The 25,209-nt window shown below is 39.0% G+C and overlaps 1 protein-coding gene across 1 annotated transcript in view; it reads right to left on the reverse strand.

Annotated features, from left to right (window-relative positions):
* The window catches only part of LOC109927338 (rap guanine nucleotide exchange factor 6-like), a 337,005-nt gene that overhangs the window by 199,033 nt on the left and 112,763 nt on the right, over nt 1-25,209 (reverse strand). The window contains exons 5-6 of the mRNA XM_048603586.1: nt 17,322-17,397; nt 1,811-1,981 (exon numbers count right to left, since the gene is read on the reverse strand). Coding sequence (XP_048459543.1) covers nt 1,811-1,981; nt 17,322-17,397 — 247 coding nt within the window. The remainder of the gene's footprint in view (nt 1-1,810; nt 1,982-17,321; nt 17,398-25,209) is intronic.

A 25,209-nucleotide genomic window follows, 5' to 3' on the forward strand; every position in this document is an offset into this window, starting at 1 on the left:
CCTCATTTGGTGCTTTGACACCATCTCCATAACCAAAATCTATAACAGTTTATTATTAAATTTATGTTTGTGTATCACCTTGGTTCAATTATACTGTTTGCACCTTGAACAAAGATGTCATAGGTCAAGTGTCATAACACAGAAGCAAATAAAGAACAGCCTGTCATGTCAATGTACTGTTCTGGGGTACTACAGTCCAGAGATGTCATTTACCAGATAAAATGCGAAATCAAAATCCAATCTGTGAACTCGGGTGATGTACATGATAGTACAGCTATGTTTAAAAATTGACCAATACAGTCCTCCCAGTGGTTAAAGGATAAAATGTCCAGGACAAACACCAAATCAACCAATGTACTGAATTACTTATTGCTAGTTGTCTACATGCAAGTGATTGTTGGGTCAAGTTCCAAAGTACTTCATTCACTGTAAAGTCACCATACAGTCAAGAGAAATGATACAGAAATACAAGTTTCTTCTGTCTAAACAGAATACCCATTATTTCAATGTAATACAATTAAGATATACCACTTTTTTCTAAAGTGGTATCTTTAGCTCAATTATAGTACTCTCTACTCAGAAATTCATGGTTTGAAGCCCTATTCTGGGATTTGACTCTGTAAACCGGACCATGACGTCAAAACAGTACCTCAGTGCAGTAGCGCAGTGTTGTTTTCTCAGGTGAGATGTTAAATTAAGTCCCCACTGCCAGCTCAAGTGGAAATGGGCATTGTGGATGAGGAATAGATACCAAAATTGCCAGTGACATCGACATCCAACGAATACATTTTTACAATTCCACTGCATTTTACAACAGAACTAAGGACTGTTCCAGGTGTCCTGACCATTATTTATACCTCAACTATTTACTTAATTGTTGGTTGTGGGAATGCCGAGTGCAAATTGGTTATGTTTAACTACATAAATGAACAACTGCATTTCAAGAGGAAATCTTCAGCTGTGAACACTTTTGCATTGATATAGTATCTTTGAAACATTTTGTTAATGAAAGGTGTTTAAAAATCTCTAAGGTTTATTACCCTTGAAATATTTGCTTATAATACTTGATTTATAAATTCCACTCCTCTGCCATTTAAGCTAGTGCTTTCAAGATCTATCAATGTCACCCAGGAAATCACTCCTCTGTGGAGGCACAGAACGAGGCCAAGACATATCCTGTTAGTAAAAACTAAGAGCTCAGCAGACCAGAGAAACTCTGTGTGTCTCCCAGTCTGTGGTGCCGTGCATCAACTCACTCCTTGCCTCCTCTCTCTCACCAAACAACACAGCTAGTTTTCCACAAGGAACCTATTATCCATTTTACCAAGTTTTAAGATACTCAATTTATCCTTGTAACTTGGATAGAAATTAGAATAACAGAGACAATGAAAATACATCAGTGTAAATCTAAGGCAATGTTGCTTAAAGGTGGAAAACCCACAAACTATCAAGTGATCTGCGTTTGTAACAAATACATATAATAATAAAATATTTCAACTGATCAAAAATTAGCCATGCTGCTGAAGAATCACCTTAACTGACTAAATGTCAGTCAAGACATGCATCCAAACAGCACCAGCTACCAATTCTAAAATGTTATCAGTGTTTGGCAGAAGAGTTACCACTGGAAATTTAGTTGCAGCTCCAGTGTAAACACACTTCATTTAAACCGGAAGATAATTTCCCCAATTTATTTCAACTCAGCTGCAAAATTCAGTTAAAAGTTGTAAAATGATAATAATCTTAACTTTTAAAAAACTTATTCAAGGGTTAATAAACGTACTTAGGCAGTAGCAAGAAATGACTTTACCATGTGATAAGTGCTGGTCTGATGAGGTCGGTCAGTGTGGTAGGAATCCACATTGTCTGTGATTGTTTGCCGCTCTCCTTTCGAGTTGATCTTCCTGAAGCGCCGACGAGACTGTCGGTTAGTGACTTCCCTCTGTAGATTTTTCTCCTCATTCTCACTGACATTTTCAACCTGAAATACATGTTCAGGATCCTGATTGAACATCCAGTTCTTCCATATCACAGAAAGTCTATGTAACCTTAAGAGACTCATGAGAAATGCATAAAAAACATTTATGTGAGGTGGGGACTACTTGATGGAATATAAACCACACACAGGCACAACTGCATGCTAACTGAGAAAAATTACATTTCAATAAGCTACAGGCCACAACTTCCTTCCTTCCAGGAAACTGTAAATAACGGTTTATCAGTGCAAAAATCACTTCTTGTTTTGCATGTGAGCAATGTACCAGACATGTTCTTTCTTCCTCTGGCATATTTTGTCAAATGTGGTGCATTCTTATGTTACCTTGTCATATATTAATCCAGTCTTCATATCTGCAGAAGCATAACCTCAACTTAACATGTATTCAATGAGTATTTATTCTGTAAGCATTTTGTTTTGTAATTGGAAATCTGCCAGGTTGTTTTCCTCTGAAAAACCAAAGTCCCAAAGCAGCTGGGAAGACATTTTGTTAGATTGCCTAATGTATTTATTTTACCCTCTCCTTACATTCAATAAGGCTCTCCAGACCAAACATCATCCTTGTATGAAAGGCAGATGAAAGATCTGCTCCCAAGTTATTGATGACATCATTCCGTAATTAACTACACTGAAATGTGCAAAAATGGGTTGGATGCAATTCTCTCAATAAGCTTACTTCTCTTCCCTTTCATTGCAGGCAACTGCAATGGTTCAGTTTCCAAGTGTAATTGCAGATTTTCATTTTCAGAAGTCCAACACATCACATCACTAATGGAAGTATTACAAACTTTGACATTCACTTTACTGTCCATTGTCATATGTATTTAACTAAACATACAATAATTTGTTTCCTATGGTGATAGGACAAGGTATTTGATGACAACACGTAAATCATTAATGAGAGTTTTATTCACATTCCACAAAACTCCATGCTTCATTTTTTTTAAAGCATAAACTGAACATCACTTCAAAGATTAAGAAAAAGGCATTTAATAACCTACATGGCAAGGAAGCACAATGTATTTTCTTGGAATTATGATCAGATGAAGTTGGGCATACTTAAATCAGGTCCCACTGTCACTGCTGCTCAGTAACTTAAAACATCAGGAAACTCGACAAAAATGGAGACTTCTGTTTTACATGGGCAAAAACTTAAGTCTCAGCCAAGAAACAACAAAACTGAAGAAATTTAACATTTTAGCTGGGCAGCTATTCCCTTATTTCATGTATTGTAACAAGTGGAGATCACAGCAACCAACAATAATTGATCTCAGCAATCTATTTCTTTTAAAACTCAACAAAACTATTTGAACAATTTACTGAGTTGTAGCCTTGTTGGGGACCACAAAACATGCATCCCTATCCTATTTAAATTATTTTCCAAAGTGGCATTCACCAGAGCCAATATGGCAACAAACGTACAACTTGGGTAAAAGTAACCAAAAAAGTGATGAGGAGTCAAAATGCAAAATTAACTAGACTCGTGACATTTTACGCTGTTACAACCTCTGTGGGAAACTCGAAACCAAAACTAGCCAAACTCCCTAAATGACTACCTAGAAGAAATCACCAACAAGTCTACTTTTTGTAGTTTTTCCTTGAACACGATCAGGATTAATGCAAATTAACCATGAATGAACAGGCAAAAAATACTTCAAATGAAAGGTAAATTGCATTTTAAATGGTCAATACAACACAGATATGTCTTACACAGCCACAGGTATTCATATCACACCCTGCACAACTGTTCACCGATGCAGCTACACACTTTCACAATGTACTGTTTTTCAGTCACGCAGGGCAAGGCAAGAATCCTATTCGTTATACCTTCCGTTTATAGCGTCTAGTTATCATTAGCAAACGCACTTCAATGAAACCTCTCACCCGAAGGTCACCACAGTTGTGATGGTGCCACTTTCCAGACCCCCTTTTCCATAAACAATTGCAGCCTCACTCATGGTTGGCCACTTGAGTAAATACAGATCTTCAGTCTCCAAACAATTTCTAGGTTTTAAAATTTTGTTCAGCTATCTCACATCACATCTCAAAGCCCTCTTATATTCGTTTCTGCCAGACTGAACACCTGACCTCTACCAAAGAATTATTCCTGTCATAAGAATGCATTTTTTCCCTTTTTAGGTCTCTGCTTTCTCCTGGTGTCTATGCCTACACCCTGATCGCATTCACCATCCAGCTCCTCTACTTGTTCCTCTTTTCTATAAGTTTCCTTTGGACCTTACACCACACAACTTGTTTAATGACATTCTTCCTGCTGAGTTCTGAGGAAGGGTCACCGGACCTGAAACGTTAACTCTGTTTTCTCCTTCACAGATGCTGCCAGACCTGCTGAGCTTTTCCAGCAACTTCGTTTTTGTTCTTCCTGCTGGTACTGCTTTCAGGTCAAGAGTCACAGAGTCAAAATGACCAATATTTCTCACTAAGAAAATAGCAATTAGTTACTTTACAATTGGTGCAAACTCTTAAAAGTACATTGCAAACAATCTTAGAAACAATTACAGATTCCACCATATTGTTCAACTACACTGCTTCTAGGTCAAAAGTTGTTGCTACACCCTCAGCAATCCCACTGCATTTCAGCATCATTAATTTTTATTTCCGTTTCCTGATAATGAAGAATCAAGAACCACATTAAATATATGCGCATCAGCTGCTCAAAATGTGGATTGTGCAAAACAGACTAGCAGTTCAGTTGTATGCTGACCATTTCTCCAAGTATCATAGAATGGTTACATCACAAGGTGGTCATCCAGACCATAATTTCTGTGCTACTCCTCTGAACGATCAATTCATCAACTGCCACTCTCTTGCCTTATCCGCGTAGCCCTTTTTGTTTTGTTTTCAAGGAATGTTTAAATAACCCTTTGACAGGCTCAACTGGCTCTGCTCTGCATCCCATCACGTTTTTCCTCATGCTTCCAGTGCTTCTTTTGCCAATTACCTTAAAATCTATGCCCACCATTCCTCAATCAAGTTTCTTCCTAAGTACTCTCTCCAGACTCATGGTTTTGCAAACTGGTATCAAATCTCCTCTCAACATTGTATTTACCAAGGAAAACGGACAAGCGACTCCAACCTTTCATCCATCTAGATAAGAAATACATGCCTATAAAAAAGTGGAGCAAAGGGGAACCTCAGGATAGTGAAAGTGGTGTTTGGTATGCTTGTTTTTATTGGTCAGTGCACTGAGTATAGGAGTTGGGAGGTCATTTTGCGGCTGTACAGGACATTGGTTAGGCCACTTTTGGAATACTGCATGCAATTCTGGTCTCCTTGCTATAGAAAGGATAGTGTGAAACTTGAAAGGGTTCAGATAAAATTTACAAGCATGTTGCCAGGTTTGAAGGGCTTGATCAGGAAGGGTTTAGAGGTATATGGGCCAAATGCTGACAAATTAGACTAGATTGATTTAGGACATCTGGTTGGCATGGACGAGTTGGACGGAAAAGTCTGTTTTGGTGCTGTACAAACTCTATGACTCTATGAACCCACTTCCTTCCACATTAAGCAATGAAGCATCAATTTGCACTTTGGATGTTACATGTCTTACCGTTGCTAACTCCTGTAGCAAATTAACCTTTTATTCACCCACTCATCATATACAACAAGACTCATAAGCATCAGGAACAGAAATAGGCCATTTGGCCCCTTGAGCCTGCTTTGCCATTCAGTTGGATCACAGCTGATCTGACATTCCATGTGCCCATCTTCCCTGGAACCCTTGATTCCCCTAGTGATCCAGAATTTATCTATCTTAGCCTTAAATATACACAAGGACTCTGCCCCCATTGGGGCAGGAGCAAGTAGGTCCAAAGAATCACAACCCTCAGAAAAAAAATCCTCTTCATTTCAGTTTTAAATTGGCACCCTTTTATTCTGAGACTATGCCCTCTGGTCTTAGACTCCTGCTTGAGGGGAAATACCATCTCAGCATTTATCCTGTCAAGTCCCAAAAAATCCTATATGCTTCTAAGAGATCACTTCTCATTCTTATAAACTCCAGACAGTACAGCCCCAGTCTGTTTAGCCTTTGCTCATATGACAATCCCTCCATACCTGGAAACATCCGAGTGAACCTTCTCTGAACTTCCACCAATTAAATGATACCTTTCCTTAAATTAGGAGGCTAAAACTGCTCACAGAACTCCAGGTGTGGTCTCGACAAGCACCTTGTACAGTTGCAGGAAAACTTCCTTACTCTTAAACTCCAACTCTTTGAAAAACGAGTAAACATTCCATTAGCTTTCCCGATTACTTACTACGTACTAACTTTGTATTCCACGTACAAGTACCTTCAAGTCCCTTTGTGTTGCAGCTTTCTCCAGTTTTTCTTCATTTTAAAACATTCTGTGCATTTGTTTTCATAAAACATAAAAGAACATAGAACTGTATAGTACAGGCCCTTTGGCCCACGATGTTGTGCCAACCTATTATCCTACTAAGATCAAACTACCCTACATGTGCCTATCCCCTTCCAAAATGAACACCTTCACATTTTCCTATACTATACTCCATTTGCCAACTCAATTAATCTATCAATATCTCTCTGTAAACCGTTTGTATCCCTCTCAGCCTGGCTTTCCACATATTTTTGTCTCATCTGTAAGTGTGGCTATAGTACATTTGCTTCCTTCCTTCCTTCAAGTCAAGTCATTAATATATATTGCAAACAGCTGTAATCCCAGCACTGATGCCTGTGGAACCCCACCAGTTACAGGTCGCCAACCTGAAAAAGAGCCCCTTATCCCCATTTACTGTTTCCTATCTATGCCAATATATACCTCCAACACCATGCGCTCTTATCTTATGACTTAACCTTTTGTGAAATACCTTGTCGAATGCCTTCTGAAGGCAGGCATCAGTTGTTCTAATACAATCATTATTGTTATTTTATACGTTTATATTTTAAAATGCGATTTTCAGTTCCATTTCATTCAAATTTTTATGGAGTATCAAAATTTTAAAATAGTTCAACTCTACTCAGGGCACCTGTACCTTTACAGCATCAATTAATATGCAATTTATAAGGAATTTCAGTATCTATTTTCCCACCAGAATAGCATGTCACTAAGTTTCGGCTTCACAAGAGTTAGCTGCATATAAAAAGAAAACACTTCTTTGACAAAGTTCCAGACTGGTGAACATGATCACACATTTTTATGGTCTGAATTACATCCAATTCCAATTCCAATTCTAAAATACCATATTCTCTGGATTATTAATCTAGGCAGCCTCTGGATTTCAAGTATAGCAACATGACGACTTACAAATTCATAGTCTAAGAGTCAGAATTGCAAAAAAAATTAAGATTATTTTGCAATAGTAATAGCAAAAGTTAGGTCTAACTCTCCCAGCTGAGAAAGTTAAGTATCAATTGAGCATATAAATAGTAAAAGAATAGTAAAAGCAGAAGTGGGGCCAATTAATGATTAAGAAGGGGATTTACACATGGAGGCAGAGGGCATGAAATGTGTTTTCTTGCATTTGTCTGTGCAAAGGAAGATGATGTTTCCATAGTTCTAGTGGAAAGAACTAATAGAGATGCTGGATAGATTAAAAATCAACAACAGATGGTATCAGAAAGGCTGGCTGTATTGCAAGAATACAGAAGAAAGCAAGGGGTGAAATTATGGAAGTACCACCAACAATCTTTCAATACTATGCAGATATGGGGATGGTGCCAGAGGACAGAGAATTGCATATTTTAAAGCCTTATTCAAAAAAAAAAAAAAGCTAGTACAGGGATAAAGCCAGCAACGAAGGGCCACATTAACTTCAGTGGCAGAAAAGCTTTTGGAAGTAATAATCCAAGACAAAATTACCAAGCAATTGGACAAGGGTGGATTAATTATGCAAAGACAGCTTTAATACGTTGAAGGTAAATCCTGTTTAACATACAGGTTTGATGAGGGTTATGCAGTTGATATGATACAAATGGACTTCAAAAAAAGGTTGTTATGGTCTCAAAGTGTGACACCACAAGCTTGTTAACGAGACAAGCAGCAGGAATGAAAGTGGTAATTGTGATGAAACAGTGAGATTTGTAAATGTGTATTAATACTGTTTACTGCAAATTTAAATTCTTGGAATTCAAAGTTAAACATTTGAGTTTGATGGTATATAAAAACCAAAAGAACTGCGGATGCTGTAAATCAGGAACAATAGAAGTTGCTGGAAAAGCTCAGCAGGTATGGCAACATCTGTGAAGAGAAAAGTCACGAGTTAACGTTTCGGGTCCAGTGACCCTTCCTCAGTTCACCAGACCCGAAATGTTAACTGAGTTTTTCCTTCACAGATGCTGCCAGACCTGCTGAGCTTTTCCAGCAACTTCTGAGTTTGATGGTATGCTTGCAGTTGTTAATTCTTTTAAATTAAAACTGCAATACCCATAATTTAAAGTGATGGAAGTTACCCAGAGTTTCTAGGGAAGGCTTTTGATAAGATCCTTTAGAAGAGGTTAGTGGACAAAGTTAAAGCACATATGATTAGGAAGTGATATAATTGCATGGATTTAGAATTGGTTGATAGACAGGAAACAGAGAATGAGAATAAATGAATCTTTTTGAGACAGTCAGGCAGTGACTAGTAGGGTACAGTGAGGTTCAGTGCTTGGGCCCCAGCTATTCACAAGACCGGAATGAAGGAACCAAATGCAATATTTCCAAGTTTGCTGATGACAGAAAACTGGGCAGGATTGGGAGTGTGACGCAGCGACAAACAGGCTTCAAGGTGATTTTAGACAAGTTGAATGAGTGGGTCAACACATGGCAGATGCAGTACAACATGGCTAAATGTGAAGTTATACACTTCAGTGTGAAAAGTAAAGGAAGAGAGTACTATTTAAATGGGGATATACAAAGGAAGCTGTGTGTCCTTGTACATCAGTCAATGAAAGTAGACCGGCAAGTGCAGCAAGCAATTTGGAAGTCAATTGGTTTATTGGTCTATGAAAGGCTTTATGTGATCAGAAGTAGGAATGCTTTACTACAGTTACACAAGGCCTTGGTGAAACCACACCTGAAGTACTTTGTGGAGTTTTGGTGTCCCAATCTGTGAAAGGATAGATATTCCCTAATCAACCTGTTCAAAGCCGTTACTACATGCCTCTGGAGCAGATTGCACTTGAACCTGGCTCAGACGGGACTATCACTGAGCCACAAGATCCGAAGAAAGAATACATTTACCATAGATGGAGTGCAGTGGAAGTACACTGGCCGGTGGGTGGGTGGGTCGGTGGGGGGGTGGGTGGGTGGGTGGGGGGGGCGGGCGGGGGGCGGGGGGTGGGAGGGTGCAGTTCCAGGGATGGCAAAACTGTCCCATAAAGGGGACATTGGTTCAACTGGGCCAAGAGGTGATCTACTCGAAATGTATGAAATTCTAACAGGGCTGGTCAGACTTGATGCAGAGATGATGTTTCCCTGGCTGTAGTGTTGTGAAGTTGGGTAGAGTACGTGTGGTTTGGGAGGCAAAAAGTTAGAATTTGGCATTTGTAATATGCTAGGGAAAAGCACTGCATGGTCCCTTTAAAAGACGGTGTTTTTTCTATGCTTACAGATTTTATAAAAATCTGTGAAGTGCAGCTTGAAAGTTTGCAAGTACACAGAGCACCCAAATTGAAACACTTGTATCAAAACGCTGTACAGTTAGCCAGGCAAGGAGCAGTTTTTAATCAAGACAAGATTTGAATTTAGCCTATCAATTTGTACCCGGCACTTAGATATCAAAAAACAATTAAATTCAAATCGGATGGTTTTGACAATATAGAACCAATCCTATTATAAGAAACTGATGTCATAGAGGGCATAAAAGGGTCAGTTGGGCAAAGACAAGACAGCTAATTGCCATCTTCCAGAGTTAACAGCCATCAGCTCTCTGAAGAGAACTGCTGGCTCTCACAGACTTCTCTAGATGATGCTTTCTCGAAGTCTTAAAGAACAAAGGTACTCACAGCACAACTAGTGAATATTCATGATAGAAGAATCAATGGAGAAGGCACAGAGCATTCCGGAAGACATGTAAACCTGGCTGCAATTTTGAGAGACTAAATATGATTTTTTAAAAAAAATTTATAAGTGGGACTTGTATTTATTGGAACTGCGTGCTATTAGAATCTTGCTTTATTCAGGAATAGTTAGTAGTTGAGGGGTTATTTGATTTGTTGCTAGTTTAGTTAATTTGTTCACGGTTAGAGTTAAATAAATTGTTACATGCTGATTGTCAAGTGAGTGTCAGGGGTTTATTTGATTTAACCACTAGAAGTTGCTGAAAGGTAGGTTACACCACTTTTCACACTCTTTTTACAGCTTAAAGAGCGAGGTGCTCCTCTTTGGATGTTTTTATTTTCTTCGTTCTCGGCGGGGGGTCAACCTCTGCTTTATAACAGTAGACTCTAGAAACAGAAGACACAGTATCAGGATACAGGGTAGACCATTTTTGATTGAGATGAGAGAAAATTTCTTCACCAAAGAGTACTGAATCTGTGGAATCCTCTACCATTGAAAAATTATCTTCTTTGAAAATGACATCCAAACAACTCAATTTTTTAAAAAACCTTTTTATGGGATTTGGACTTCACTGCAAGGTCAGCATCTGTTTCTGCATCCACTTGTCAGCAACGCAGAAACCCAGGATTTCAAAAGATGTGGCAGCATGGATAGAAAGTTGGCTGAATGGCAAGCAACAGTTCTCTTCTGTGTAGCGTCGGGTGGAATTCCTCACATTTTATGGAGATCACTGATTTGTTGATCGAAGCAAATGACAGACTGAGGTGTACAGGGCACAATTTCAAAATTTGTAAATGACAATATTTGGAAGTGTTTTGAACTAAGAGGGCAGTGAAAGACAGAGGGACAAGGATAGGTGGAATGAACGGGGACATATGACAGATGAAATGCTGGGAAGTCTGGATAGGATATTGCAGAAGGCATTTGCTATACTTGCCTTTATTGGTCAGTGCATAGAGCATAGGAGTTGGGAGGTAACGTTAAGGTTGTTGACTTGCTTGCCGAGCTGGCTTTATTTTGTTCATATGTTTCGTCACCTTGCTAGGTGACATCATCAGTGGAGCCTCCGATGGAGCAATGTTATTCTACTCCGCTTGAAATTTATACTGTCCGGTCCATTATGGTGAGTAGTGTCATTTCCAGTTTTGATCAGTATGGGTTTATATATGGGTTCCAATTCTATATGTTCGTTGATTGAAGTATGGGTGGAGAACCATGCCTCTAGGAATTCTTGTGTGTGTCTACGTTTGGCTTGGGCTACTATGGTTACTTTGTCCTAGTTAAACTGATGGCCTTTATTGTCTGAATGTACAGATATTAAGGAGTGTTCATTGTGCCGTTTTGCTGCTAGCTGATGTTTGTGTACTCTGATGGCTAGTTTCCTTCCTGTCTGTCTGATATAATGTTAATGGCAGTCGTTGCATAGTATTTTGTAAACCACGTTCATTCTGCATGTTGTGGGAATGGGGTCTTTAATCCTGGTGTTTGTCACAGAGTGGCTGTGGGCTTGTGAACCACCACGACTCCTAGTGGTCTTAGGAGTCTTGTTGACAGTTCCGATATGTTCCTGATGTAGGGAAGTGTGGTAAGTGTGTTCGGTCGTACTGTGTCCTCCTGTTGTTGTCTGTATTGTAGGCATCTGTGGATGAAATTGAGGGGATATCCGTTTAAGACAAGGATCTTGTATAAGTGTTGTTCTTCTTCCTGGCGTAATTCTGGAGTGTTGCAGTGTGCCCTAGCCCATTTAAATAGTGTCCTAATGCAGTTTTGTTTATGGATGTTGGGGTGGTTGCTGTGGAAGTTGAGGATTTGATCTGTATCAAAGGGGTTGCTTTTCTGTATGCGGAGGTTTGAAACTTCCCGTTTGTCAGTTGTTCTACCTTAACATCCAGAAACGGAAATCAATTGTTGGTATCTTCTTCCCTTGTGATTTTAATCCCTATGAATACGCTGTTGATGAGGTGGTGGGTCTCTTCAAATTTGCTGCTTTTAATAACGACAAATGTGTCGTCTACATACCGGATCCAGAGTTTAGGTTGAATGTGGGGGAGGGTGGTGTGTTCTAGTCTTTGCATGACTGCTTCTGCGATGAGTCCTGAGATGGGTGATCCCACTGGTGTACCGTTAATCTGTTTGTATATTTGACCATTAGAGACGAAGTGTGTGGTGAAGCAGAGGTCTAGTAATTTAAGTGTGTTGTCCTTGCTGATGGAGTGGCTTGTCTACGTTGATGTTTCCTCTAGTAACGTGGCCACTGTTTCTTTGGCTAGTGGGATGTCATTTGATGTGATTATGGTATCCTTTGACATCACAGCTTTATTCACATCAAACTGACATCCCACTAGCCAAAGAAACAGTGGCCACATTACTAGAGGAAACAGCATATCGGTGCCTTAATATCTGTACATTCAGACAACGAAGGCCGTCAGTTTAACTGGAACAAAAGTAACCATAGCAGCCCAAGCCAAACAAACAGACAGGCACGGGAATTTCTAGGGGCATTGTTCTCCCCCGATACTTCAATCAACAAACAAATAGAATTGGACCCCATATATAAACACATACAGATCAAAACAAGAAGTGACCGTACTCACCATAACGGACCAGACAGTATAAATTCCAAGTGTTGTAGAATGACATTGCTTCATTGGATGCTCCACTGATGATGTCACCGAGCATGGTGACAAAACGTCTGAACAAAAACAAGCCAGCTCGGCGAGCAAGTCAACAACCTCACCCACAACCCGAGCTACAGATCTTTGCCAATACTTTAAAGGTAACGTTGCGCCTGTGCAGAACATTGGTTAGGCCACTTTTGGAATACGGCGTACAATTCTGGTCTTCCTGTCATAGGAAGGATGTTGTGAAACTTGAAAGGGTTCAGAAAAGATTTACAAGCATGTTGCCAGGGTTGGTGGGTTTGGGCTGTACGTTGAGGCTGAATAGGTTGGGGCTACTTTCCTTTGGGTGTTGGAGGCTCAGAGCTGATCTTATAGAGATTTATAAAATCATGAAGGGCATGGATAGGGTGAATAGCCAAAGTCTTTTCCCCAGAGTGGAAAAATCCAAAAGTAGAGGGCATAGGTTAAATGTGAAACGGGAAAGATTTGAAAGGGAACAAAGGGGCAGCTTTTTCACACAGAGGGTGTTCCACGTATGGAACGAGCTGCCAGAGAAAGTGGTGGAGGCTGGTACAATTGCAATATTTAAAAAGATATTTGGATGGGTACATGAATAGTATGGGTTTAGAAGGATATGGGCCAAATGCTGGCAAATGGAACTAGATTAATTTAAGATATCTGGTCAGCATGGACGAGTTGGACTGAAGGGTCTGTTTCCATGCTGTACAGCTCTAAGATTCTAAGTGCAAAATGATGCACTTTGACTCGAAGAAAAAGGAAAGCCAATACAAAATAAAGGATACAATTCTCAAGGCCGTGCAAAAGTAGATGGGTTTAAGCCACAAATCTTTGAAGACATCTCAGCAGGTTCAGAAAATAGTTAGAGTATATGGAGGCAGAGAGAACAAATACAAAAGTAGTTATGGAGCTTTACAGAACATTGGTTTAGTCTCAACTGAAGGATTGTACCCAACTCTGAGCAGTGAAATTTCATTAGGATACGAAGGCATTCGAGGGGAAGAGACAGAAAAGATTCACAAGCATGCTTCTAGGGATGAGAAATGTTACTTACATGAATAAAATGACAAAGTAGAGATAGTTCCTTTAGAAGAGAAAGTTGGAAGGAGATGCAAAAGGTTGTTCAAATCATTAGAAAATGTAGCATAATTACATAGGGAGAAACTGAAATTCTGGAGTACGGTGAGCAGTTTGGTTCCTTATTTAAGGGAAGATATCATTTCATTTGAGGCAGTTCAGAGAAGGCTCATTAGGATAATCCTGGAACGGAGGGACTTCTTCTAAGCAAAGGCTAAACAGGTTGGCACTCTACAAGAATGAGAGGTGATATCATTGAAATTAGGATTCTTAATGTTTTACAGGGTAAATGCTCAGAGGATGTTTCCTCCTCACGTGAGAGCCTAGGACCAGACGGCATAGTTGCAGAATGAAGGGCCATCAATTTAAAACTGAAATGAGGAGGAATTTCTTTTCCTAAAGGGTTGAGTGTCTTTGGAGATCCTTGCAACAGAGAGCTAAGGGAACAGAATCTTTGTCTGTATTTAAGATTGAGGCAGTTAGACTCTTGATCACCAGGGGAATCAAAAGTTACAGGGAAAGGACTGGGAAGTGGATTAAGGAAATCAAATCAGCCATGATCCTATTGAATGGTGGAGCAGGCTCATAAGGGTCAAATGGCCTTCTCATGTTCCTATTTCATAAGGTATACTGGAGAAAGATCAGGAGCTGGAGCGCATTAACTTAACAATTGGCAAAGGAAGCAACTGCAACATGAGGAGAAACCTCTATATGCAGTGATTAGGTGTCTGGTGGATGCAGACACAGTTGTAGTTTTCAGAAGGAAATTGGATAATTGTGTGATGAGAAAAACTTTGCAAATTTGTAGAAAAAAGGCAGGAACTGGGAATAGCTGAGAGCTCACAGATGTAAAAGGCCTTCTTCTGTACTATAACCATTCCACAAGAGATTTTTTACGATCTTTAATAGTAGGTTTGCTTCTGCAGAAGTTGGGATAAGCAGCCACTATATTCCCTGGCTGGCTTTCCCACCTATTCCCACTCATCCCTAGCCTGTCCTCAATTTTACATGAGGTGGGCAAAGTGTAGCATGGACCTCCTACCTTCATCCCAATGGTCTGCTATCTAAGGGTTGGTTCCCACCTGGTATAAAGTTTGAGAGCGTTGGGAGGAATTCAAGATATGGGGGAGGCCTGTCAATTGACCCTGCTCTGGCCTTGGGCGGAAAAAAAAAAAACAGGGAAAGCACTGCCCTCAGGGTTCCTTCTACACATCACATCTGTCACTTTTCTATATCATGCACAGCCTAACCTACAAAACCTTTCCTTGTTCCTTCTTCTCCCAATTTCAGCCTCTCCAAGACCCCACCATTCTTATCACACCACTGCACTCCAGCAAAACTCCAACAGATGTCCCCAATTCCAGCTCCATTCGGATCCATGTCATTAGCTCTCCAACCCTATTGTGAAATCCCTCATCACTTGTTGTGTCATGGACTCCAAGGAAACAGGACTTAGAATATGAATTCCAGCCATGCAGTCACTGACGCTGCCAGGAGTACAGAGCTTCTGCTTGGCTGAGTGGAAGTTCTCTTCTACCTGAGTGAAGAGTTACTTAGCTGTGGGCCTACTTCCATCAGAGAGAGATTTTGAAACACTGCATCTGTCTCTTCAACCAACATTTTGGTCACTTGTCACAACGACTCTTTACAAGGCTCAGTGTTCTAGTCCTGTGGTGCACCTTGTTATGTCTTGATGTATTAAAAGCACCAAGTAAGTAAGTGCTGTTGTAATTGCTATACTATTGAGTTGCTGAATATAGTGAACCCATTATTTTAAGCACAACTTCTCTTTCTTTGAGTTACCACTACAAGTTTTAAGCAGGAAGTAAAATATTTATCTTTCAAACATCAAGCCATTCCTAACAAAAACATGACGACATTTTTGAATAAAAGAGCTAGAGCTTTACTCTACATATAGCATCAACATTTTTATCTTTAAGAGTCCTGACGCAGAGTTAGGGGTCGGGGATGGATTTGAATAAAGCTTTCCTTGTGCTAAAGTCAAAACCTAGCAGGGCAGATAATGCAAATTCCTTGCAAAATTGATGCACACAGTATTCAAGTGAGATATAGAACATTTGACACTCCTATGTTACGACAGCATACTATCATCGGAATATGGAATAAGATCATATCCATCACCTTAAAGAAACTAAAACACATAATATCTCATTTGCATAATGCAAGAACAAGAATAATGATATAGAAGGGAAGAGAGTTAAGCACTAGATAACTAAATTGCAAATGAATAAACTGTGATTTACTCACTTTAATACTGTTAAGATATTTTTTCTGTTTGAAATGAAATAATAGGGCAATGTAACAAATCAGCCCTTTACATTCATTATAAAGAAGTGAAAGACAGAATTTGAGCACGTTATTTTTAAAGAATGAAAACAAGATATATGCAGTTTGCAAATGTAGCTGTACTGAAACAAAAAAAAAATCAAAAGACCTTACTTGAGTTGGTCTGAAAAAGGGTCACGACAGCAATAAGCAACAGTAGTTCTTAGAAGGGCAAGAAAAAAAGAGGACAGTACAACTCAATGCTAACATTAGTATTAAAGAAAAGGTCAAAGCAAAAATTCATAGCTACAGTATGCTGGTCTTTTCATTCCCTTTTGTCTTCCAAAGATCTTTATGATTTTCATCACATTAAAGGAGTAATGTGTGGGCGTGGGTGTATGCAAATGGACTAACATTAACAAGATGTTACAGCAAAACTTCTGTTTTCCTTCATCCTTATACTCACAAGGAGAATTTCTGCAGGAATAGTCATCAGAAGGTGAAGGTTAAGTATTTTTTCCTTCCCTATCACAGGAATAATATATTAAATACTGCTACCTGATTGATTGGAGGGGTAGCAATCCTCCTCTGCTTCCAAGGTCATGATTTTCAAAATAAGCAGGCTCAGTAAATCCAGAAGCTTGTTCTCAGTCAGAAGTCTGATCCAGTATAAAGAAGGAGATATCCTTTCCTGTCACTTCTGGCCCGGTATTGAGACAGAAGTTAATGCTTTTGAAATTCAGGGAAACCAGAGCTCAGACCGCAATCGTTCTCAAAACATGCATGTTAAAAACTAAAAACAAAAATATATGTGCAGTAATTTGCTCCTACAGATTTGAATCTGAATTGCAACAAGTTAAATAAATGCCTCCTTAAAATTTTAAGTATTATGATTAACTTGGCACATGTAACTAGTTAATTTGATATTTTCAAAGGGAAGCAACCCCTTTGAAATTATTCAATAGGAAAGGATTAATTTTAGCCACAGGTTTCTACTATAACTACATAAAAACAAAGTCTTAGGCTTGGATAACTACATCAATACAAAGTTTCAGCTTGGACGGTCGATTTTATTTGTCCTGAGAAGAATTTCCTCCTCAAAAATGATACTGTATTGTACACACACTTCCGTTGTAAAAGCAAGCAAAAATTGTTGACTTCAGAGATAATTTACATTTTATTCTACCTTTTTTATGAATTTAGCGATTGTTTCCATCAGAGACGCCTCTCAAGAGAAGGCCAATGCACCACACAATGTCTGAACTTACTGGTTAAACATTTGTAACTAGAGATAGTTCTTACCACAATCATTTCTGAAGTCTCTAAAACGATACATTCACAGCCTCGTCTTAAGCTTCCTGCAGTCTGCTTGCCAAAACTGGAACAGGATAAAGAAAAGGAAAATGTTTACATTAAATTAATTAAACTATGATGCAAGTAATGCATTGCCACATTTGGCCTGAACAGATTCATAAGAGTCAACAAGTCAGAACCAGGATGTCTTGTAAAAAGGAACCAGTGAATGTGGTTTACTTGGACTTTCTAAAGCTTTTGATAAAGTCCCACGCAAGAGGTTAGCACATAAAATTAAAGCTCATGGGAAAGGGGATATTATACTGACATGATGCTTTCATGTCTTCATAATTCCCCTTATTTATGATGGTTGCTGATACCTAGGGATGTCTTTACGATGAGGTAACTAATTAATCTGATCTTGGTGTGAAATGCCAAGTCTAGAACGCCCTGGTCCCTGATTTGTTACAAAAGTATGTTCTGGAGTCAACTACCTTATTTAGGATACCTTTGCCCATCTGATTTCATCAAGATTCTGGAAGTTTTCCAATCCTCTGTGAATTAATCAATGTAACAACTTTATTTAAAAAAAAAAGGGAAGGAAGCAAAAAGAAGGAAGGGTAGGCCAGATGGTTCAATATCTCTTTATTGGGAAAATGTTACTCTATTATAAAGGATGTACTAGCAGAGCTTTTGGATGCATGTTAAGATCAAGGAGTGTCAGCATGGTTTCATGGAAGTGAACTCATGCCTCACAAATGTACTAGAATTCTTTTAGAAGGTGAGAAGCCAGATAGATAAAGGGGAAGCAGTAAATGTAATATATTTGGATTTTCAAAAGGCATTTGATTCATTAGGCTACTTAATTTTTGTTGTTGGTTACCATTATGGTTAGTCACTATGAAGTTGCAGATGTTCTTTAAAAACAGAACATAAGTATGTTGCAGAAGAGGAGAAAAAAATAAAAATGTACACGTGCGACAATTAGAAAGAACTTAATACAAAGCTCAAAACAAACAAAAAATTAAACACAATTTGTCAAACCAGGATTCATATTGGGATCAGATCTGTCTATTACTATCATCAGTTGTGATCAAAGTTTCAACCCGTTTTCAAATACTCTCTCCCCTTTTGGAGATGCTCAATTCCAGAGAAAATGTCACTGCCATCTCAATTCTTTATGCTTTTACTTATCTGATTCTTCTCAGTTTCTTATTCTTGAACTGTTGAGACAGTTTTATGATTCCTATCCGAGTCCACTAGAATTAACCTTTCACAATTCTCATGGCCTAATTTTTTTTCAGTCCCAACACCTTAAAGACTTCTATCTAAACTCTCCTGACTTGTAGCTCCACAAACCAAAACATTTTGGCATAGGTAACTGGATCCCTAAACACAGGGCTTCATTGTCCTCCGAGGACAAACTGTTCTCCCTTTTGAATTATCTGGATTTTTCCAAACCAAACTCAAACAAGTTAACTTATAGCTTTCTAGTCTGCCATAAACATAGCAGAATATACATCCTATGTTTTAATTCTACAGGGGTCCTGCTAGTCACTTTACTGCAATCACATGTTTACTTAGAGTTGATGCACTTAGGTCATAATTACAAAATACTTTCTGACCTGTTTAAAACTATTACCCTCACAGAAGTGCACCACATCAATCTGCCTGTATTTTTAAATCCAAATAATAATGTTATTTGTTATTTATTATAAATACTTAGATTACTCCTTTCATCACTCCCATTCCTAATTGTCCTTGAACCAAGTGGCTTCCTGAGCCATTTGGGACAGCAGTTGAGTCAACTACACTGTTGTGGCTCTGGAGTCACATGAAGGCCAGATCGACTAAGGATGGCAAACTCCCTTCCCTAAAGGACATTAGTAAACCAATGGGTTTTTACAACAATTGACAGTGGATTTGCAGTTGCCATTGCACTAGCTTTTTAAAAGAAATCCAAAGATTTTATTAATTGACTTTAAATCCCACTATAGCACCCATGCCGCTAAAATAAGAGCCTGGGCCTCTGCATCATCAGTCCCATGACATTTCCACAATACTCCTATAAGTCTCCTATAAGTTATTTTAACCTACTAGATTCATACACTTTCAAGCATACATTTCTTCTTCTACTATGACAGACCTTTAATAATTACTTTCAAAGCTATCCTGAAGACAGGAGAAAGACAGGTGAAGATGTTGGAAAATAACACATCATAAATGCAGCGACACGAAGGATGCTATTGGTGACTTTGACAAAGATGTTTCCATGCTATGGATGGGTGGACATCTGACTACAGATATTCAAACAGTAAGTGCTGGGAGAGAAAAGCTCAAAATTAGATCACGGAGGTGTTATACAAACAAAAAAATAGTGCAATAGAAGATAAACCTCACCACCAATGAAAACTACTGGCACACAAAATGTCACTGAAAATAGCTTTGCTAAGTAGGTGGAATCACATAGCATGTCACACAAGCATCACAAACTGGAAGAGAGCACCAGCATGTGGAAATCACAAGAAATTACCAACACTCAGACAACAATCATGAGCACTGGGACACTTACTACCCGACAGGGACTACTCGCACACAAAACAACACATGATAAACCTCTAGAGAAAATAACAATCAGAGATTCCAAATCTTCATTATCTCAATTTCTAAATATACTTCTGCAGTACATAAGGCTAGTCAAAAAACGTTCAGGTTTTCATTGTGCACATACAACACAATTGAAGAAATACCAGAATATATCTTATTATAATTACATCAAAACAACGACATGCACTTATATATACACAAATGCTCTGAAAATGAAGTTCATTACATGTGATTGTGAGAGATATTGAACAAGACACGGAGCAGGTTAAGTGAGCCAAATGGCTTGGGGCTGGGCCTATTTTGCATGTTTGTATGCAAGATAAAGGCTTTAGGTGAGATGAGTTTAAACGGAAGGTTTAAAAAGAGAGTTTTTTTTAAGGCAACAATTTTTTGGATGGCAGAAAACAACAGCTTACATAAATTATGTTCTTAACTTGCTACAAGTGTTCTACTTTAAAATTATATACAAATCCCTTTTCCCATAATAATTACCTTTTCACCATCAAACCTTAAATTGTGTTAAATATCTGATGTGCAGGTACCGGCGTTGGGCTGGGGTGGACAAAGTCAGAAATCAGATGACACCAGGTTATGGTCCAAGAGGTTTTCTGAAATCACAAGATTTGGGAGCACTGCTCTTTCGTCAGGTAATCTGTGACAGAGTTCAAAAACCAGAGACCTTAAATACCGGCTAGCCACTAACGTACTTAAAGAACTCAGGTGAACTTTCTTTCCCCAGAAACTGCTGAGAACGCGGAACTTGCTATTACGTGGAGTTGAAGTGAATAGCAAAGCTGCATTTAAGGAGAAGGCAGATTAGTATTTGAGAGAAATTGAAAAAGAAGGATATATTGATAGGTTGGATGAAGCGAGTTATAAGTGATTTGGATGTATCAGAATTACCAGCAAGATGAGTTGGTTCAAACATTTCTGTACTGTACATTTAAGGAATATAAATCTGTCTATATTCAGTATGAGAGCGTATTCTATCCTACAAACTTCTGTATATTTTATGCTATACCCACCCTCACAAAACTGCCATCAGTTTCAGTATCATCTCTGTCATTAGTTTACAATACCATGAGTCCTATTATGTTATGTATTATTTTACATCATGAATATTCATGCATTAGAAGAAAAATATTTAACTCCCAAACATTACTCTGTAGAAAGGGTGGTGCTTCTCAAATACAGAAATACATGGACATCACTTCCTAATTTTATTACCAAAGTTTGAAGTTAAGATATCATAGAAGCACCTTTTTACAAAAGATTACCAACAAATTATTTTTGCCATGCGTTCGTGCAAGAAAATTACTCAAATACAGCTCCTTGATTTGTTAGCAGGAAGGAACTGTTGATGCAGTATAGATACTGATGTCCAAGAAACTTTTCTAAAAACAAGACAAGCATTTATTGAACACTGTTCATGACCATGAGAAGCGCTTTACAGCCAATGAAGAACCTTACATGAATTATAGTCACTGTTGCAGCATAGGAAAGGGGATGGCTAATTTCGAGGTTTTTCTGGAGATGTTAAATTGCGGGATAACCATCAGCCAGGAATACTGAAAATACCTGTGTCATTTATTAAAATTATGCCATGGGACGTTTTACATCCATTCACATCAGATCAGTTTTTCTGGGAGTCAACCCAAGGAAAGCGATGGGCCTGGACAGTGTCCCCACCAAGCACTCAGATCCTGGGCAACTGGTGGAGGTATTCACTGACATCTTCAACCTCTCCCTCTTACAAGCCGAAGTCCCCAACTGCTTCAAGAAGACAACCTCATCCCCGTACTCAAGAAAACACATGCAGTGTGCCTTAAAGACTACCGCCCAATAGCTCCGACGTCAATAATCGTGAAGTGCTTCGAGAGACTGATCATGGGCCCACGTCAACTCCAGTCTCCCAGCCTGCCTCGATCCCTTTGCCTAGTTTGCCCACTGACCTAACAGGTCCACAGAGGATGTCATATCTCTAGTCCTGCACTCAACCCTGGAAAATCTGGACAATAAAGACACCTACATCAGACTCCTGCTCGTTGCCTACAGCTCTGCCTTCAACACCATTATCCCCACCGCTCTCTGCAACTGGATCCTCAGCTTTCTGACCCACAGGCCACACTCAGTGAGGATAGGTAACTGCACCTCCTCCACAATTACACTCAATACTGGAGCCCCCAACGATGCGTCCTCAGCCCCCTACTGTACTACCAGTACACCTACGACTGAACGCCTTCTACAAGTTCGCTGATGACACCAGTGTAGTGGGAGGGATGCCTAGCAACAATAAGTCAAAATACAGCCGGGAGATAGAGAGCTTGGTGATGTGGTGCAATGAAAAACAAACAAACAGTGTCTCAACATCAGCAAAACTAAAGAACTGATCATTGACTTCAAAAAGAAAGGAGAACATGCCTCCATCTACATCAATGGAACTGAGGTTGAGAGAGTGAATAGCATTAAGTTCCTCAGAGTGACGATAACTGACGACCTGTTCTGGACCTCCCACATAGATGCGACAGTCAAAAAGGCAGAACACCACCTCTTCCTCTTCCTCAGACTCAGGAAATTTGGCACGTCCACAAAGTCCCTCACCAACTCCTACAGATATACCATTGAAAGTAGACTGTCCAGGTGCATATCAGCCTGTAATGGCAACTGCTCTGCCCAGGACTGTAAGAAACTACAGAAGGTGGTGTGCACAGCACAGACCATCACGGAAACCAACCTTCCATCCATGGACTCCACTTACATGGCTCGCTGCCACGAAAAGGCAGCCAACATCAAAGGCCTACTGCACTCCAGTAATGATCTCCTACAACCTTTTCCGTCAGGCAGAAGATACGGAAACCTGAACAGATGCACGAGCAGGTTCAGGAACAGCTTCCTTCTGGCCGTTATCAGACTGTTGAATGGACTCTAGCCTCAAATAATGTAACCTGTACGCCTCAGAGTCTTTTTGATTTGTACATCTTTTGCTTGCTGTGATCTGCCTGTATCGCTCGGAAACAAAGCTTTTCATTGCATTTTAGTTCACGTGGCAATAAATCATGGGCAGATGCAAATCGGTTTAAACGCTTCATTTGGAAGTTTGCACCTCTGGCAGTCCAGTACAGCATCAGATTATCAACTTTAATTTTTGTACTCAGCCCCCAGTCTAGAACTTGACCCCTGAGCATTGTAATGTACTACTATTTAAGGGTCAAATGTACTACCAACTGAGCCAGCACTGACTTCGGTAATCATGTAACCCCACGATAATTCAATTCATCCTCAAACTGGGTTTCTCCTGAAGTCACTTTGCCAAGATAAAGCTGATTAACTAAAAAATCTACAGAACAGTAAAAGGCAGGAAAGTAAAGAAGTGTAATATTTCATCGTAGAGAACCTGTTCTTTCATAGAATCTCAACTCTCTTGCAGCTTTCTCCATCCCTAACACTATCATAATTTTAAGCTATGATGTGGCCATCGCACAATATTCTAGAGGTGTTGATGTTCAATTGAGGTTAAGCACCCCTGCTTTATGAGAAAGGAGCAAACACTGGTTTTACAAACAGGCAATGTTAAACTATACCTTCTAACTTAAAACTCAACAATCCTTCACTGCATTACCAATTCACACTGGAATCTTGCTATCATTTATCTCAATTCAATCAAACCTGCTGTGCATAAAATGGCATCAAACCTTGTACACAAGCATAATTAGTTAAAATTGTGTTTCAAATGCACCTTACTTAACTTTTTATAACTCTCAATTACTCAGTTTCCTTGCTATCATTTCACGGGTTGGCAGCAAAGAAAAAGTAGAAGCTCAGACTCTATATCAAATTTACAGCAATGCAGATAAGCTATTTAAACAAGGCAAGGGGTAAGGGTAGAAAAAGAATAGATTAGCGAAAATGAAATTTATTAGCGAAGATGAGATTTCTTAGGAAAAGGATAACAGGCTCAGCCTGTTTAGTAGGTTTTACAGTATTTCATCCATCATACTCTATCGCTGCCTTCCACCACTGTTGCAGCTTATCGAAGCACTATCACTATAGCAACAGAGTCTACTCAATTGTAACAGGAAAAAAAAGAGCTGTGTGCTCTTCCCTTACACTGATTTTCTTGGCAAACTGACAAATATGGACTCTGGCTGGTTAAATTGTTCCTTGATGGATCTAACTGGAGATTAGAAGAGTTCTGTCTGACATCTGTATCATTAAGCACAACATTACAATGCACCCTTAATTCCCCAAACATATTCTAAAAAAGGTACAAATTCTTGAACAAAAATTCTACAAAGTCAAGAGCATGTAACACAACAGTAGATATATTTACTGCAATGGTGTAGTTTCAGTTTTATTATTTGAAATTAGTCCTTCAAAGGATAAATCTTTAGTGAAAATTTAGTATATTATTGGGGATTAATGAACACTCCAACAAAATTGCATATTTCTCTCTATAAGTGAAGCTTAAATGGTTATGGTCAGCTTCTCTTCTAGAAGAATTGTAACTCCAATTGCAGATAATCTAGAACAGCACCATAAAAGTTTGTCACCATGGTATCTTAGTGTATTTGCTTGGTCCATTCCAAAACAATAGAAAGAGAAATGCAGGAAACCCTCAACGTCATGGCTGCATTCCTGAAAATTGCAACTTTTGGTGAAATTATGTCAAGTGATGTATTGATTCCCATAGGAATTAACGTTAAATTCCATAGGATCTTCCTTAGCAGAAAAAAGGCATCAACAAATTGTTACTTGTATCTTCTACATTGAAATTACTGTACACAAAATGACTAAATTTCAACAACTAACTGAAAAAACTGGAAACGAAATATAGAGATTCTGCTATACACGATAGTTACATTCAAGTACAACATAGGTGTTATAGAAAATCTCACTGTATAAATAATGGGGCCTATGGGAAAAGCAGACTTAGGGGCACAAAGGACACAATTATATTTTCCAAAATTCTTCCTCACCTGTGTAGCATTATTCTTATAACTGCAGCTATAATCAGACAGGTAATGCTGAGAAGAGGCAATATGTTTACGAATTGACCTAGTATTTGCAATGAAGTGGCAGCTGGGCTTTAAATAGAGTTATGCCAGTGGAAATCCCAGCAATGGTCAGTACATGATAGTGCGAGCATGATCCAAAAGAGGTGAGCAGTGCAAAACTGAGAGAGATTGAGCTCACCGCTAGCAACTCTCCATGAAACTCCCCCAAAATTGACAAACGTTAACAATTTTTAGTAAAATTCCCACTTCCATTTAAATATGGATCTGACCTGACA

This window comes from Rhincodon typus, chromosome 12 (assembly GCF_021869965.1).
Source record: "Rhincodon typus isolate 14 chromosome 12, sRhiTyp1.1, whole genome shotgun sequence".
NCBI classification, from domain to species: domain Eukaryota; kingdom Metazoa; phylum Chordata; class Chondrichthyes; order Orectolobiformes; family Rhincodontidae; genus Rhincodon; species Rhincodon typus.